General features: G+C 45.7%; 1 protein-coding gene and 1 long non-coding RNA gene across 2 annotated transcripts in view; both read right to left on the minus strand.

Moving 5' to 3' along the window:
* The window catches only part of LOC115153057 (kinesin-like protein KIF13B), a 96,194-nt gene that overhangs the window by 44,028 nt on the left and 34,049 nt on the right, over nucleotides 1–18,117 (minus strand). The window contains exons 16-19 of the mRNA XM_029698135.1: nucleotides 6,557–6,687; nucleotides 2,640–2,726; nucleotides 764–951; nucleotides 245–503 (exon numbers count right to left, since the gene is read on the minus strand). Coding sequence (XP_029553995.1) covers nucleotides 245–503; nucleotides 764–951; nucleotides 2,640–2,726; nucleotides 6,557–6,687 — 665 coding nt within the window. The remainder of the gene's footprint in view (nucleotides 1–244; nucleotides 504–763; nucleotides 952–2,639; nucleotides 2,727–6,556; nucleotides 6,688–18,117) is intronic.
* LOC115153131 (uncharacterized) lies at nucleotides 13,579–15,881 on the minus strand. The gene is made up of 3 exons (XR_003867648.1): nucleotides 15,871–15,881; nucleotides 15,438–15,550; nucleotides 13,579–13,638 (listed from the first exon to the last, which is right to left on the minus strand). It is a non-coding gene; the product is annotated as an uncharacterized LOC115153131 (long non-coding RNA).

Here is an 18,117-nt window from a genome sequence, read left to right on the forward strand (position 1 = left end):
TCCTCATCACTGCCTCCCATCCACAGAGGAGTCCTCATCACTGCCTCCCATCTACAGAGGAGTCCTCATCACTGCCTCTCTGAACGGCATGGAGAAGGACAGGACAAAACATTGTGAAAAAGTAGTCAGGTACCACATGATAATGTGGTTAATTAATTAAATGTCTGTGATGTTTCCAGATAGACAAAGTACCAAGACATACAGGTCTATTTGGGTTTCAGACTTTGACATCCTGACACCTCACCTGTCCTCGCTCCATCTTCGCATGCGTGTCTGGGCGCAAGGTGATGATGCGATCGATGCTGCTGCTGCTGAGGGTCCGGCTGGCTCCAGGCCTGCAGGCCCCGGGCCCTGCAGCAGGAGGGTGTGTTTCTCTGCAGGAGGGAGCCGCTTCCTCAGCTGCTGCAGCTCCTGCTCGTACATCTGTCTCTGGCGCTCCAGAGCCGTCCTCTTCTCCTCCTCGTGCTGTCGCTCCAACGTCTGGAGGACAGACTGCATGGGGTCTGAGGGGGGAGGGAGAGCGGGAGAGAGTGAGAGAGAGGGAATGCTGGGAAAAGTGAATGGATCTTTGAAAGCACCAAGTCCTTGACTAGGCTGCCGAGTTGAATAGTGTTTCATTTTGAATACGACCTCTTCCTCTGTATCCCTCAGAAGACGAGGGGGAAAAAAGGAACTCCGTTGGTTCCCATGCCCTTCATCATGACCTCTGTCTAGACTACTGTTCTCTCCCTCTATCAGACCCCATACACATCATCCCTCTCACCGTTGCTGCCCATGCCCTTCATCATGACCTCTGTCTGGGCGAACTCGTAGCCAAAGCTGACCTCACTGGACACATTGCTGACCGTATCAAAGTCCACTTCCAAATGGTCAGTACTGAGGCAATTCTTCATCACACTACCCGCCTCATCCTCACCCCCCGCATGGACTAGGTGTCTGGGCAGGTTGATCCTGGGGGGTGGAATGAGGAGAGAGAGAGAAAAAGAGAGGGTGAGAGAGAAATCATGAGGTATACATTTCAGACATGCTTACAGACATCAGATTAATAACAGCTGTCACTCAAGTACATATCAATGTTTTTTTTAAACAGGCAGACCCTTCCCCACAGCGTGACCAGGCAGACCCTTCCCCACAGTGTGACCAGGCAGACCCTTCCCCACAGCGTGACCAGGCAGACCCTTCCCCACAGCGTGACCAGGCAGACCCTTCCCCACAGCGTGACCAGGCAGACCCTTCCCCACAGTGTGACCAGGCAGACCCTTCCCCACAGTGTGACCAGGCAGACCCTTCCCCACAGCGTGACCAGGCAGACCCTTCCCCACAGTCGACAGGCAGACCCTTCCCCACAGCGACCAGGCAGACCCTTCCCCCACAGCGTGACCAGGCGGACCCTTCCCCACAGCGTGACCAGGCAGACCCTTCCCCAACAGCGTGACCAGGGCAGACCCTTCCCCACAGCGTGACCAGGCAGACCCTCTCCCCACAGCAGTGACCAGGCAGACCCTTCCCCACAGCGTGACCAGGCAGACCCTTCCCCACAGCGTGACCAGGCAGACCCTTCCCCACAGCGTGACCAGGCAGACCCTTCCCCACAGCGTGACCAGGCAGACCCTTCCCCACAGCGTGACCAGGCAGACCCTTCCCCACAGCGTGACCAGGCAGACCCTTCCCCACAGCGTGACCAGGCAGACCCTTCCCACAGCGTGACCAGTCAGACCCTTCCCCACAGCGTGACCAGGCAGACCCCTTCCCCACAGTGCAAGCAGGCAGACCCTTCCCCCACAGTGACCAGGCAACGTGACTCAGGCAGACCCTCCCCACAGTGGACCAGGCAGACCCTTCCCCACAGTGTGACCAGGCAGACCCTTCCCCACAGTGTGACCAGGCAGACCCTTTCCCCACAGTGTGACCAGGCAGACCCTTCCCCACAGTGGACCAGGCAGACCCTTCCCCACAGCGACCAGGCAGACCCCTTCCCCACAGCGACCAGGCAGACCCTTCCCCACAGCGACCAGGCAGACCCTTCCCCACAGTGACCAGGCAGACCCTTCCCCACAGTGACCAGGCAGACCCTTCCCCACAGTGTGACCAGGCAGACCCTTCCCCACAGTGTGACAGGCAGACCCTTCCCCCACAGTGTGACCAGGCAGACCCTTCCCCACAGTGTGACCAGGCAGACCCTTCCCCACAGTGTGACCAGGCAGACCCTTCCCCACAGCGACCAGGCAGACCCTTCCCCACAGCGACCAGGCAGACCCTTCCCCACAGCGACCAGGCAGACCCTTCCCCACAGCGACCAGGCAGACCCTTCCCCACAGCGACCAGGCAGACCCTTCCCCACAGCGACCAGGCAGACCCTTCCCCACAGCGACCAGGCAGACCCTTCCACACAGCGACCAGGCAGACCCTTCCCCACAGCGACCAGGCAGACCCTTCCCCACAGTGACCAGGCAGACCCTTCCCCACAGTGACCAGGCAGACCCTTCCCCACAGTGTGACCAGGCAGACCCTTCCCCACAGTGTGACCAGGCAGACCCTTCCCCACAGTGTGACCAGGCAGACCCTTCCCCACAGTGACCAGGCAGACCCTTCCCCACAGCGTGACCAGGCAGACCCTTCCCCACAGTGACCAGGCAGACCTGAAGAAGTGGTTGTTTCCCCACAGGATCCGGTCTCCATGGTGAAGCTGGACTGGGTTGGTGACTGAAGAGCCATTCACACACGTACTGAGGACAGAGAGACCGTATCATCACTGACCACAGCATTAATACAGTACATTATGGATTTCTTTGTGCAGTGTGTTCATGTCTCAGGTGACATTAACAAGCCACATTAACAAGCCACATACAGGTGAGAGAGAGACTTGTGTACTGTGTGTTGTGATGTGTGTGTGTGTGTGTACAATTACATTGTGTGTGTGTGTATGATTACTGTGTGTACTGTGTGTAGTGGTGTGTATAATTACTGTGTGTACTGTGTGTATAATTACTGTGTGTACTGTGTGTTGTGGTGTGTATAATTACTGTGTGTACTGTGTATGATTATTGTGTGTACTGTGTGTACTGTGTGTATGATTATTGTGTGTACTGTGTGTACTGTGTGTATAATTACTGTGTGTACTGTGTGTATAATTACTGTGTGTACTGTGTGTAGTGGTGTGTATGATTACTGTGTGTACTGTGTGTACTGTGTGTATGATGTGTTGTGGCGTGTATGATTACTGTGTGTTGTGGTGTGTAGTGGTGTGTATGATTTCTGTGTGTACTGTGTGTAGTGGTGTGTATGATTACTGTGTGTACTGTGTGTAGTGGTGTGTACGATTACTGTGTGTACTGTGTGTATGATTACTGTGTGTACGATTACTGTGTGTACTGTGTGTATGATTACTGTGTGTACGATTACTGTGTGTACTGTGTGTATAATTACTGTGTGTACTGTGTGTTGTGGTGTGTATAATTACTGTGTGTACTGTGTATGATTATTGTGTGTACTGTGTGTACTGTGTGTATGATTATTGTGTGTACTGTGTGTACTGTGTGTATGATTATTGTGTGTACTGTGTGTACTGTGTGTATGATTACTGTGTGTACTGTGTGTATAATTACTGTGTGTACTGTGTGTATAATTACTGTGTGTACTGTGTGTAGTGGTGTGTATGATTACTGTGTGTACTGTGTGTACTGTGTGTACTGTGTGTATGATGTGTTGTGGCGTGTATGATTACTGTGTGTTGTGGTGTGTAGTGGTGTGTATGATTTCTGTGTGTACTGTGTGTAGTGGTGTGTATGATTACTGTGTGTACTGTGTGTAGTGGTGTGTACGATTACTGTGTGTACTGTGTGTATGATTACTGTGTGTACGATTACTGTGTGTACTGTGTGTATGATTACTGTGTGTACGATTACTGTGTGTAGTGGTGTGTATGATTACTGTGTGTACTGTGTGTAGTGGTGTGTATGATTACTGTGTGTACTGTGTGTAGTGGTGTGTATGATTACTGTGTGTACTGTGTGTAGTGGTGTGTATGATTACTGTGTGTACTGTGTGTAGTGGTGTGTATGATTACTGTGTGTACTGTGTGTAGTGGTGTGTATGATTACTGTGTGTACTGTGTGTAGTGGTGTGTATGATTACTGTGTGTACTGTGTGTAGTGGTGTGTATGATTACTGTGTGTACTGTGTGTAGTGGTGTGTATGATTACTGTGTGTACTGTGTGTTGTGGTGTGTACTGTGTGTTGTGGTGTGTATGATTACTGTGTGTACTGTGTGTTGTGGTGTGTACTGTGTGTTGTGGTGTGTACTGTGTGTTGTGGTGTGTATGATTACTGTGTGTACTGTGTGTTGTGGTGTGTACTGTGTGTTGTGGTGTGTACTGTGTGTTGTGGGTGTGTACTGTGTGTTGTGTTGTGTACTGTGTGTTGTGGTGTGTACTGTGTTGTGGTGTGTACTGTGTGTTGTGGTGTGTACTGTGTGTTGTGTGTGTGTACTGTGTGTTGTGGTGTGTACTGTGTGTTGTGGTGTGTACTGTGTGTTGTGGTGTTGTACTGTGTGTTGTGGTGTGTACTGTGTGTTGTGGTGTGTACTGTGTGTTGTGGTGTGTACTGTGTGTTGTGGTGTGTACTGTGTGTTGTGGGGTGGTACTGTGTGTTGTGGTGTGTATGATTACTGTGTGTTGTGGTGTGTATGATTACTGTGTGTTGTGGTGTGTGTTGTGGTGTGTACTGTGTGTTGTGGGTGTTGTACTGTGTGTTGTGGTGTGTACTGTGTGTTGTGTGTGGTACTGTGTGTGTGGTGTGTGTACTGTGTGTTGTGGTGTGTACTGTGTGTTGTGGTGTGTACTGTGTGTTGTGGTGTGTACTGTGTGTTGTGGTGTGTACTGTGTGTTGTGGTGTGTATTGTGTGTTGTGGTGTGTACTGTGTGTTGTGGTGTGTACTGTGTGTTGTGGTGTGTACTGTGTGTTGTGGTGTGTACTGTGTGTTGTGGTGTGTACTGTGTGTTGTGGTGTGTACTGTGTGTTGTGGTGTGTACTGTGTGTTGTGGTGTGTACTGTGTGTGTGGTGTGTGTTGTGTGTTGTACTGTGTGTTGTGGTGTGTACTGTGTGTTGTGGTGTGTACTGTGTGTTGTACTGTGTGTTGTGGTGTGTACTGTGTGTTGTACTGTGTGTTGTGGTGTGTACTGTGTGTTGTACTGTGTGTTGTGGTGTGTACTGTGTGTTGTACTGTGTGTTGTGGTGTGTACTGTGTGTTGTACTGTGTGTTGTGGTGTGTACTGTGTGTTGTACTGTGTGTTGTGGTGTGTACTGTGTGTTGTGGTGTGTAGGTGTGTACTGTGTGTTGTACTGTGTGTTGTGGTGTGTACTGTGTGTTGTGGTGTGTACTGTGTGTTGTGGTGTGTACTGTGTGTTGTGGTGTGTACTGTGGGCCGGGACGATCCCAGTATCACCATATTCATTAGTATGAATCAAGGAAACAAAACACAAGCGGATTTAGGACCAGGCTATATCACAAACATATGTTTACATACAGCAGGTTGAGGACCAGGCTAATCACAACATATGTTACATACAGCAGGTTGAGGACCAGGCTATATCAAAAACATATGTTACATACAGCAGGTTGAGGACCAGGCTATATAACAAACATATGTTACATACAGCAGGTGAGGACCAGGCTATATCACAACATATGTTACATACAGCAGGTTGAGGACCAGGCTATATCACAACATATGTTACATTACAGCAGGTTTAGGACCAGGCTATATCACAACATATGTTACATACAGCAGGTTGAGGACCAGGCTATATCACAACATATGTACATACAGCAGGTTGAGGACCAGGCTATATCACAACATATGTTACATACAGCAGGTTGAGGACCAGGCTATATCACAACATATGTTACATACAGCAGGTTTAGGACCAGGCTATATCACAACATATGTTACATACAGCAGGTTTAGGACCAGGCTATATCACAACATATGTTACATACAGCAGGTTGAGGACCAGGCTATATCACAACATATGTTAAATACAGCAGGTTTAGGACCAGGCTATATCACAACATATGTTACATACAGCAGGTTTAGGACCAGGCTATATCACAACATATGTTACATACAGCAGGTTGAGGACCAGGCTATATCACAACATATGTTACATACAGCAGGTTTAGGACCAGGCTATATCACAACATATGTTACATACAGCAGGTTTTTAAAGGAACAAAGAGTTTGGTCTGCATCGTGCTTTCATTTTTGCCCTGGAAACAATATGGTGATACTGGTATCATCAAAGTCCTAGTAAGTTCTTTAACAGTAATGATGTATTATAGGCTGGGTGGTTCTAGTCCTGAATGCTGATTGGCTGACAGTACTATAACAGTAATGATGTATTATAGGCTGGGTGGTTCTAGTCCTGAATGCTGATTGGCTGACAGTACTATAACAGTAATGACGTATCCAGTATTATAGGCTGGGTGGTTCTAGTCCTGAATGCTGATAGTAGTAACAGTAATGATGTAGCTAGTATTATTATTAGTGGACGTACCGGGAGCTGCGGTGTGGCCTGAGCACCACTCCAGTCTCAGCGGTGATATTGATGACACAGTGTTCAGGGTTGATGGCCATACCACACAGCTGAATATCCTGAGAGTCAGCTGAACCAACACGCGTGTGCTCCTATACACAGGACAGAGGCATGATAGAGATCACATACAGTACCAGTCAAAAGTTGGGACACTCCTGCTCATTCAAGGTTTTTATTTTATTTTTACTATTTTCTACATTGTAGAATAATAGTGAAGACATCAACACTATGAAATAACACATATGGAATCATGTAGTAATCAAAAAAAGTGTTAAACAAATCAAAATATATTTTATATTTGAGATTGCTCAAAGTAGCCACCCTTTGCCTTAATGACAGCTTTGAACACGCTTGGCATTCTCTCAACCAGCTTCATGAGGTAGTCACCTGGAATGCATTTCAATTAACAGGTGTGCCATGTTAAGTTCATTTGTGAAATTTATTTCCTTCTTAATGCATTTGAGCCAATCAGTTGTGTTGTGACAAGGTGGGGGTGGTATACAGAAGATAGGGCTACCTGGTAAAATACCAAGTCCATATTATAACAAGAACAGCTCAAATAAGCAAAGAGAAACGACAGTCCATCATTACTTTAAGACATGAAGGTCAGTCAACCTGGAAAATGTCAAGAACTTTCAAAGTTTCTTCAAGTGTAGAAACAAAAATCATCAAGTGCTATGATGAAACTGGCTCTCATGAGGACCACCACAGGAAAGGAAGACCCAGAGTTACCTCTGCTGCAGAGGATAAGTTCATTAGAGTTAACTGCCCCTCAGAATGCAGCCCAAATAAAAAGTGACAGACATGTCTCAACATCAACTGTTCAGAGGAGACTGTGTGAATCAGGCCTTCATGGTCGAATTGTTGCAATGAAACCACTACTAAAAGGACACCAATAAGAAGAAGAGACTTGATTGGGCCAAGAAACAAAAGCAATGGACACTAGACCGGTGGAAATCTGTCCTTTGGTCTGATGAGTCCAAATTTGAGATTTTTTGATTCCAACCGCCGTGTCTTTGTGAGACGCAGAGTAGGTGAAAGGATGATCGCTGCATGTGTGGTTCCCCCGTGAAGCATGGAGGAGGTGGTGTGGGGGTGCTTTGCTGGTGACACTGTCAGTGATTGATTTAGAATTCAAGGCAGGCTTAACCAGCATGGCTACCACAGCATTCTGCAGCGATACGCCATCCCATCTGGTTTGTGCTTAGTGGGCCTATCATTTGTTTTTCAACAGGACAATGACCCAACACACCTCCAGGCTGTGTAAGGGCTATTTGACCAAGAAGGAGAGTGATGGAGTGCTGCATCAGATGACCTGGTCACAATCACCCGACTGCAATCCAATGAGATGGTTTGGGATGAGTCGGACCGCAGAATGAAGGAAAAGCAGCCAAGAAGTGCTCAGCATATGTGGGAACTCCTTCAAGACTGTTGGAAAAGCATTCCTCGGGAAGCTGGTTGAGAGAATACCAAGAGCGTGCAAAGCTGTCATCAAGGCAAAGGGTGGATACTTTGAAGAATTTCAAATATACTTTGATTGGTTTAGTACTTTTTTGGTTACTACATGATTCCATATGTGTTATTTAATAGTTTTGATGTCTTCACTATTATTCTACAATGTAGAAAATAGTCAAAAATAAAATAAAAATCCTAGAATGAGTAGGTGTCCCCAAACTTTTGACTGGTACCGTATGTCAAATAGACAGGATATTATCCAACCAAGCCTACACACTAGACTCAAATCAGAGTCAGGTCTTCAATCCCTTGATAAACGAGTGAAATGGAGATCTAGAAGTCTATAAGATCAGTTTGATTGGATGTTAAATTGCTGACCGTACCTTTAGATAGTAAACCAGCAGCTCATTGAGGGCAGGGTCGGCGTTGAGGTTGACCAGGAAACACTTGTCGTCTACCACTCGGATGCCAGATGACTGGAGAGAGATACCTAGAGACTCCAACTGTTTCTGTCTCTCCTAGAGCACAACATAGAAGATAGATGACTGGAGAGAGATACCTAGAGACTCCAACTGTTTCTGTCTCTCCTAGAGCACAACATAGAAGATAGATGACTGGAGAGAGATACCTAGAGACTCCAACTGTTTCTGTCTCTCCTAGAGCACAACATAGAAGATAGACGACTGGAGAGAGATACCTAGAGACTCCAACTGTTTCTGTCTCTCCTAGAGCACAACATAGAAGATAGACGACTGGAGAGAGATACCTAGAGACTCCAACTGTTTCTGACGCTCATAGAGGACAAAACACTGACATTAACAATACATGTACATATGTACGTACCTTCTGTTGTGTGTTCGTACCTGAGCGACAGCCTCAGTTTCAGCTCCCAGGCGCGCGCGGCGTGTGTGTGTGTGTTTTTAGGTTTTACTATCCTTATGGGGACCAGAGGTCCTCACAAGAATAGTAAAACAAGGAAAGCTCAGACATGTGGGGTCCCCACAAGGAAAAATACTATTTTAGGCTTAAGGGTTAGCTTTATGGTTAGCTTTAGGGTGCTGGGAAAATAGGATTTTGAATGGGTATCAATTGTTTGGTCCCGACAAGGATAGTAAAACAAGTGTGTGTGTGTGTGTGTGTGTGTGTGTGTGTGTGTGTGTGTGTGTAGCTACCTGAGCCACGGCCTCAGTCTTCCGTAGTTTCTGTTCCCAGGTAACAGTCATCTCCTGAATCAGTTTCTCTGACTCCTCCAGCCTCTCCTTCAAATCTGGAGCCTTCATAGACTGGCAGGGAGGAGACAAACAACCATTATAAAGACAAACACATACACAAACATTCTAAAAAGACACACAAAAACCATTAAAACCAAAATCTGGAGTTTGTGTGTTTCAACCCAATATCAGCCCGGCTGAGAGGGGCTGTACAATCCTTACCACTCATTCCGCCACAGCAACAAGTCATTCAACCACAGCAACAAGTCATTCAGTACCTCAGTGAGTTGGTGATACCTGTTATATTATATTATAACTGTTCAGTACCTCAGTGAGTTGGTGATACCTGTTATTTATTTATAACTGTTCAGTACCTCAGTGAGTTGGTGATACCTGTATTTATAACTGTTCAGTACCTCAGTGAGTTGGTGATACCTGTTATATATATAATAACTGTTCAGTACCTCAGTGAGTTGGTGATACCTGTTATATTATAACTGTTCAGTACCTCAGTGAGTTGGTGATACCTGTTATATAATAACTGTTCAGTACCTCAGTGAGTTGGTGATACCTGTTATATTATATAATAACTGTTCGTACCTCAGTGAGTTGGTGATACCTGTTATATTATATAATAACTGTTCAGTACCTCAGTGAGTTGGTGATACCTGTTATATTATAACTGTTCAGTACCTCAGTGAGTTGGTGATACCTGTTATATTATATAATAACTGTCAGTACATCAGTGAGTTGGTGATACCTGTTATATAATAACTGTTCAGTACCTCAGTGAGTTGGTGATACCTGTTATATTATATAATAACTGTTCAGTACCTCAGTGAGTTGGTGATACCTGTTATATTATATAATAACTGTTCAGTACCTCAGTGAGTTGGTGATACCTGTTATATTATATAATAACTGTTCAGTACCTCTCAGTGAGTTGGTGATACCTGTTATATTATTTATAACTGTTCAGTACCTCAGTGAGTTGGTGATACCTGTTATATTATAACTGTTCAGTACCTCAGTGAGTTGGTGATACCTGTTATATTATATAATAACTGTTCAGTACCTCAGGTGAGTTGGTGATGCCTGTTATATTATATTATAAATGTTCAGTACCTCAGTGAGTTGGTGATACCTTTATATTATATAATACTGTTCAGTACATCATGAGTTGGTGATACCTGTTATATTATAAACTGTTCAGTACCTCAGTGAGTTGGTGATACCTGTTATATTATAACTGTTCAGTACCTCAGTGAGTTGGTGATGCCTGTTATGTTATATTATAACTGTTCAGTACCTCAGTGAGTGGTGATACCTGTTATATTCATATATAACGTTCAGTACCTCAGTGAGTTGGTGATACCTGTTATATTATATAATAACTGTTCAGTACCTCAGTGAGTTGGTGATACCTGTTATATTATATTATAACTGTCAGTACCTCAGTGAGTTGGTGATACCTGTTATCTATAAACTGTTCAGTACCTCAGTGAGTTGGTGATACCTGTTATATTATAACTGTTCAGTACCTCAGTGAGTTGGTGATGCCTGTTATGTTATATTATAACTGTTCAGTACCTCAGTGAGTTGGTGATACCTGTTATATTATAACTGTTCAGTACCTCAGTGAGTTGGTGATACCTGTTATATTATAACTGTTCAGTACCTCAGTGAGTTGGTGATACCTGTTATATTATAACTGTTCAGTACCTCAGTGAGTTGGTGATGCCTGTTATATTATATTATAACTGTTCAGTACCTCAGTGAGTTGGTGATACCTGTTATATTATATTATAACTGTTCAGTACCTCAGTGAGTTGGTGATACCTGTTATATTATATTATAACTGTTCAGTACCTCAGTGAGTTGGTGATACCTGTTATATTATAACTGTTCAGTACCTCAGTGAGTTGGTGATACCTGTATTTATAAACTGTTCAGTACCTCAGTGAGTTGGTGATACCTGTTATATTATAACTGTTCAGTACCTCAGTGAGTTGGTGATACCTGTTATATTATATAATAACTGTTCAGTACATCAGTGAGTTGGTGATACCTGTTATATTATAACTGTTCAGTACCTCAGTGAGTTGGTGATGCCTGTTATGTTATATTATAACTGTTCAGTACCTCAGTGAGTTGGTGATACCTGTTATATTATAACTGTTCAGTACCTCAGTGAGTTGGTGATACCTGTTATATAATAACTGTTCAGTACCTCAGTGAGTTGGTGATACCTGTTATATTATATAATAACTGTTCAGTACCTCAGTGAGTTGGTGATACCTGTTATATTATAACTGTTCAGTACCTCAGTGAGTTGGTGATGCCTGTTATATTATAACTGTTCAGTACCTCAGTGAGTTGGTGATGCCTGGTATATTTTAACTGTTCAGTACCTCAGTGAGTTGGTGATACCTGTTATATTATAACTGTTCAGTACCTCAGTGAGTTGGTGATACCTGTTATATTATAACTGTTCAGTACCTCAGTGAGTTGGTGATACCTGTTATATTATAACTGTTCAGTACCTCAGTGAGTTGGTGATACCTGTTATATTATATAATAACTGTTCAGTACCCTCAGTGAGTTGGTGATACCTGTTATATTATAACTGTTCAGTACCTCAGTGAGTTGGTGATGCCTGTTATATTATAACTGTTCAGTACCTCAGTGAGTTGGTGATGCCTGTTATATTTTAAACTGTTCAGTACCTCAGTGAGTTGGTGATACTGTTATATTATATAATACTGTTCAGTACCTCAGTGAGTTGGTGATACCTGTTATATTATAACTGTTCAGTACCTCAGTGAGTTGGTGATACCTGTTATATTATAACTGTTTAGTACCTCAGCCTCAGTGAGCTGGTCTCGTAGTTTCTCCACCTCTTCCCGTAGCTCTCTGATGATGCGGTGCATTGGGGTCTTCGTTGACGACGGCGTGGTTGACGATGCTCTTAGCCCGGTCAGCATAGCGCAGCGTGGACAACGTCTCGTCATAGTATCAGCTGCTGGACTCACCGTGGCCACCATGGCTGTCCTGCTGTTACCACCCAGACTGTCCTGGAGAGAGGAGAGAGAGGTTACTCTGTTAGAAGACAGACTGTTACCACCCAGACTGTCCTGGAGAGGGAGAGTCCCCTAAGCAAGCTAGTCTTGGGCTCTGTTCAAAACACAAACAGACCCACAGAGTCCCAGGACAGCAACACAATTAGACCAAAGCAAATCATGAGAAAACAAAAAGATAATTATTTCCAATGTGTCAAGTAATTAACAAACAACTGAGCAAACTAGAATGCTATTTGGCCCTGAACAGAGAGTACACAGTGGCAGAATACCTGACCACTGTGACTGACCCAAATAACAGAAAGCTTTGACAACGTACAGACTCAGTGAGCATAGCCTGGCTATTGAGAAAGGTCGCCGTAGGCAGACCTGGTTCTCAAGAGAAGACAGGCTATGTGCACATTGCCCACAAAATGAGGTGGAAACTGAGATGCACTTCCTAACCTCCTGACAAATGCATGACCATATTAGAGACTCATATTTCCCTCAGATTACACAGATACAAAGAATTAGAAATCAAATCATATTTTGATAAACTCCCATATCTATTAGGTGAAATACCACAGTGTGCCATCACAGCAGCAAGATGTGTGACCTGTTGCCACAAGGGCAACCAGTGGAGAACAAACACCATTGTAAATAACACATATTATGTTTATTTTCCCTTTTGTACTTAGCTATTGCAGATCGTTACAACACATAATGACATGTAAAATATCTTTACTAGTCTAACGCTCTACTACCACTAGGCTACCTGCCGCACCACTTTTGTAAGTGTAATGTTTACTGTTCATTTTTTTGTTTATTATCTGTTTCACTTGCTTTGGCAATGTAAACATGTTTCCCAAGCCAATAAAGCCCCTTAAATTGACAGGACATTTAAGCCCCTTGGACTGTCCTGTAGAGGGCGGAAAGAGAGAGAGAAAAGAAAGGACTCTTGTAGATAAGACAGACTGTTACCAACCCAGACTGTCCTGTAGAGGGCAGACAGAGAGGAGGAATGTGAGATCTGAATGAGAGAAGGAGTTACTCCATTTAAAAACAGACTGCTTTACCACATATACAGTGTGGCAGGAGAGACGAATCAACACTGTTACAGTTGCAGAATGTTGAACGATAATAACCCATGATAATAACCCATGGTAATAACCCATGGTAATAACCCATGGTAATATGGCTCAGCGTACCTTGAGTAAGCCAGGTGAGAACTGAGTCTCTGTAGGGAACAAACTTGGTCTTGTTTTTCCCTGCTCCTTGGTCTGCCAGCGCTGAGATCACCAGGCCCAGCGTGCTGAGAGACCTGACCAACAGTGATTTATATATGGTGAAGACGTAATAAAGTATGTAACATTTTCAGAGACATTGAGAGACCACGTACAAAGTGTATAATACAAAAAGGGGAAAGAGGATGGAGGGGAGAAAGAGGATGGAGGGGAGGAAAGAGGATAGAGGGGAGGAAGGAAGATAGAGGGGACGGAAGTATAGAGGGGAGGAAAGAGGATAGAGGGGAGGAAAGAGGATAGAGGGGAGGAAAGAGGATAGGGGGGAGGAAAGAGGATAGAGGGGGAAAGAAAGAGGATAGAGGGGAGGAAAGAGGATAGAGGGGAAGAAAGAGGATGGAGGGGAGGAAAGAGGATGGAGGGGAGGAAAGAGGATGGAGGGGAGGAAAGAGGGTGGAGGGGAGGAGGGGAGGGAAAGAGGATAGAGGGGGAGGAAAGAGGATGGAGGGGAGGAAAGAGGGTGGAGGGGAGGAAAGAGGATGGAGGGGAGGAAAGAGGATGGAGGGGAGGAAAGAGGGGAGGAAAGAGGATAGAGGGGAGGAAAGAGGATAGAGGGGAGGAAAGAGGATGGAGGGGAGGAAAGAGGGTGGAGGGGAGGAGGAAAGAGGATGGGGGGGAGGAAAGAGGATGGAGGGGAGGAAAGAGGATGGTGGGGAGGAAAGAGGATAGAGGGGAGGAAAGAGGATGGAGGGGAGGAAAGAGGATGGGGGGGAGGAAAGAGGATGGAGGGGAGGAAAGAGGGTGGAGGGGAGGAAAGAGGATGGGGGGAGGAAAGAGGATAGAGGGAGGAGGAAAGAGGATGGAGGGGAGGAGGAAGAGGATGGAGGGGAGGAAAGAGGATGGAGGGGAGGAAAGAGGATAGAGGGGAGGAAAGAGGATAGAGGGGAGGAAAGAGGATGGAGGGGAGGAAAGAGAGGGGAGGAAAGAGAGGGGAGGGGAGGAAAGAGAGGGAGGAAAGAGAGGGGAGGAAAGAGAGGGGAGGAAAGAGAGGGGAGGAAAGGAGGGGGAGGAAGAGAGGGGAGGAAGAGAGGGGGGAGGAAGGGGGGGAGGAAAGAGGATGGAGGGGAGGGGAGGAAAGAGGATGGAGGGGAGGAAAGAGGATGGAGGGGAGGAAAGAGGATGGAGGGGAGGAAAGAGGATGGAGGGGAGGAAAGAGGATGGAGGGAGGAAAGAGGATGGAGGGGGGAGGAAAGAGGATGGAGGGGAGGAAAGAGGATGGAGGGGAGGAAAGAGGATGGAGGGGAGGAAAGAGGATAGAGGGGAGGAAAGAGGATGGAGGGGAGGAAAGAGGATAGAGGGGAGGAAAGAGGATAGAGGGGAGGAAAGAGGATGGAGGGGAGGGGAGGAAAGAGGATGGAGGGGAGGAAAGAGGATGGAGGGGAGGAAAGAGAGGGGAGGAAAGAGAGGGGAGGAAAGAGGATGGAGGAAAGAGGATGGTGGGGAGGAAAGAGGATAGAGGGATGAGGGGAGGAAGAGGAGAGGGAGGGGGGAAAGAGGATGGAGGGGAGGAAAGAGGATGGAGGGGAGGAAAGAGGATGGAGGGGAGGAAAGAGGATAGAGGGGAGGAAAGAGGATAGAGGGGAGGAAAGAGGATGGGGGAGGAAAGAGGATGGAGGGGAGGAAAGAGAGGGGAGGAAAGAGAGGGGAGGGAGGAAAGAGGATAGAGGGGAGGAAAGAGGATGGAGGGGAGGAAAGAGGATGGAGGGGAGGAAAGAGGATGGAGGGGAGGAAAGAGGATGGAGGGGAGGAAAGAGAGGGGAGGAAAGAGAGGGGAGGAAAGAGGATGGAGGGGGGAGAATGAGAGTGAGACGTAACCTACTTGTTGATGTTGCTCCCCTCCTTCATCCTCTCTCCAGTAGCTCCAGTCTTAGCAGCTCTCTCACTGCCAGCCAGATCCACCAGACTCAGTTTACTGACCTTCTCACCACTAGTCTACAACAACAACATAGAGCAATATGAAACAGACTGGTTGTTAGCAACACGCATAGCAACAGCTGGAGGAAATGAAAGTCAACATATTAAAAGTAAAGCCTTCAATGATTTGATGATGTCAACACATGATGTACTCAGAAAACCATCAAAGCAATAATTGGCAAGATGCTGGATTAGAGTGTGGTGAATATAACTTGTCCGACCCCAGAACCCAGGTCCATTAGAGTGTGTGTTGGACCTACCCCAGAGCCCAGGTCCATTAGAGTGTGTGTTGGACCGACCCCAGAACCCAGGTCCATTAGAGTGTGTGTTGGACCTACCCCAGAACCCAGGTCCATTAGAGTGTGTGTTGGACCTACCCCAGATCCATTAGAGTGTGTGTTGGACCTACCCCCAGACCCCAGGTCCATTGAGTGTGCGTTGGACCTACCCCAGAACCCAGGTTCCATTAGTGTGTGTGTTGGACCTACCCCAGAACCCCAGGTCCGTGACTGTGTGTGTTGGACCTACCCCAGATCCAGGTCCATTAGAGGTGTGTGTGTGTTGGACCTACCCCAGAACCCAGGTCCATTAGAGTGTGTGTGTGTTGGAACTACCCCAGAAACCCAGGTCCATTAGAGTGTATGTTGGACCTACCCCAGAACCCAGGCCCGGGACTGTGTGTGTTGGACCTACCCCAGAACCCAGGTCCGTGACTGTGTGTGTGAGGATGATGTTGAAGACGGCGTGGGACCTGCTGCTCTCCTCGTTCATATTGGTGGCTGCTACTGTACGAGACTTGTTACCCTCTGACATCAGACACTCTATGTCCTAGAGAGAGAGAAAGAGAGAGAGAGAGAGAGAGAGAAAGACGGAGGGAGAGAGAGAGGAGAGAGAAGACGGAGGGAGAGAAAGAAAGCAGAAGGAGAGAGACAGAGGAAAGATGAGGGAGAGAGAAAGACGGAGAGAAAGAGAGAGAGAGATGGAGGGAGGGTTAAGAGAGAGAGAGACACCGAGGGAGAGAGACGGAGAGAGAGAGAAAGACGGAGGGAGAGAGAGAAAGACGGAGGGAGAGAGAGAAAGACGGAGGGAGAGAGAAAGACGGAGGGAGAGAAAGACGGACGGAGAGAAAGACAGAGGGAGAGAAAGACAGAGGGAGAGAGAAAGATGGAGGGAGAGAGAGAAAGAGAAATATGATGGAGGGAGAGAGAGAGGGATTGGCTGGTCTTTCTAGTGTATACATTCATACAGTGCCTTCAGAAAGTATTCATACCCCTTGATTTATTCCACTTTGTTGTCACAGCCTGAAATCAAAACGGATTACAATTTATTTATTTTTATCTTACCCATCTACACACAATATCCTATAATGACAAAGTGAAAACAAGAAATGTTTTCAAATGTATTGAAATATGGAAAGTGGTAATCAGAAATGTGTGTATTGGATTTGCCCCAAACAAAACACTTGTATTCAGGACAATTTACTTTAGTGGCTTGTTGCAAAAAGGATGCATGTTTTGGAATATTTGTATTCTGTACAGGCTGCCATTTTGACTCTGTCATTTATAGATTAGTGTGTGAAGTAACTAGACTGTGGTTGATCCATTCTAAAGTTTTCTCCCATCAGCCATTCAACTCTGACTGTTCTAACGTCACACCATCCAAAGTGTAATTATTAACTTCACCATGCTCAAACGGATATTCAATGTCAGCTTTTAGTTGTTTTTTTTACCCATCTACCAATAGGCACAGACACATGAATACACACGATAACATACACACACTTACACGTGGATTTTTTACTATAGATATGTGGTAGTGGTGGAGTAGGGGCCTGAGGGCACACAGTGTGTTGTGAAATTTGTCAATGTATTGTAATGTTTTTAAAATGGTATAAACTGCCTTAATTTTGCTGGACCTCAGGATCCATTATAATTACAAATACTCATAGATTCCCTTTTTTGTGAGACATTGGAAAACCCCCTGGTCTTTGTGGTTGAATATGTGTTTGAAATTCCCTGCTCGACTGAGGGACCTTACAGATAATCGCATGTGTGGGGTACAGAGATGAGGTAGTCATTCAAAAATCATGTTCAACACCATTACTGCACCTTGCAACTTAATGTGACTTGCTAAGCAAATGTTTACTCCTCAACTTATTTAGGCCATAACAAAAAAGGGTTGAATAATTATTGACTCAAGACATTCCTGCTTTATATTTTTAATTAAATTTGTAAAAATTTGAAAGAACATAATTCCACTTTGGAATTACAGGGTGTGTGTGTGTATAGGCCAGTGACAAAACAATCTGACTTGAATCCATTTTAAATTCAGGTTACAGCCTGAGCAAAATGTGGGAAAAGTCAAGGGGTGTGAATTCTCTCTGAACGTCCTGTATATAGTGTATTAGCAGCACCGGTCCTCTCTTGACAAAGAACATGTATTCCAATGAGACCAACCTGGGCCAATAGAGGTCAAATTAAGACAATTCTATACATTCGATAAGAAAGTACTTATAGCAGGCTACAGCCAGACGAGACAGACCATCAACGTAAGGTCCGAACACCTTGTGTTCTCTCACTCGCAGG

The sequence above is a fragment of the Salmo trutta genome, chromosome 1 (genome assembly GCF_901001165.1).
Source record: "Salmo trutta chromosome 1, fSalTru1.1, whole genome shotgun sequence".
NCBI classification, from domain to species: domain Eukaryota; kingdom Metazoa; phylum Chordata; class Actinopteri; order Salmoniformes; family Salmonidae; genus Salmo; species Salmo trutta.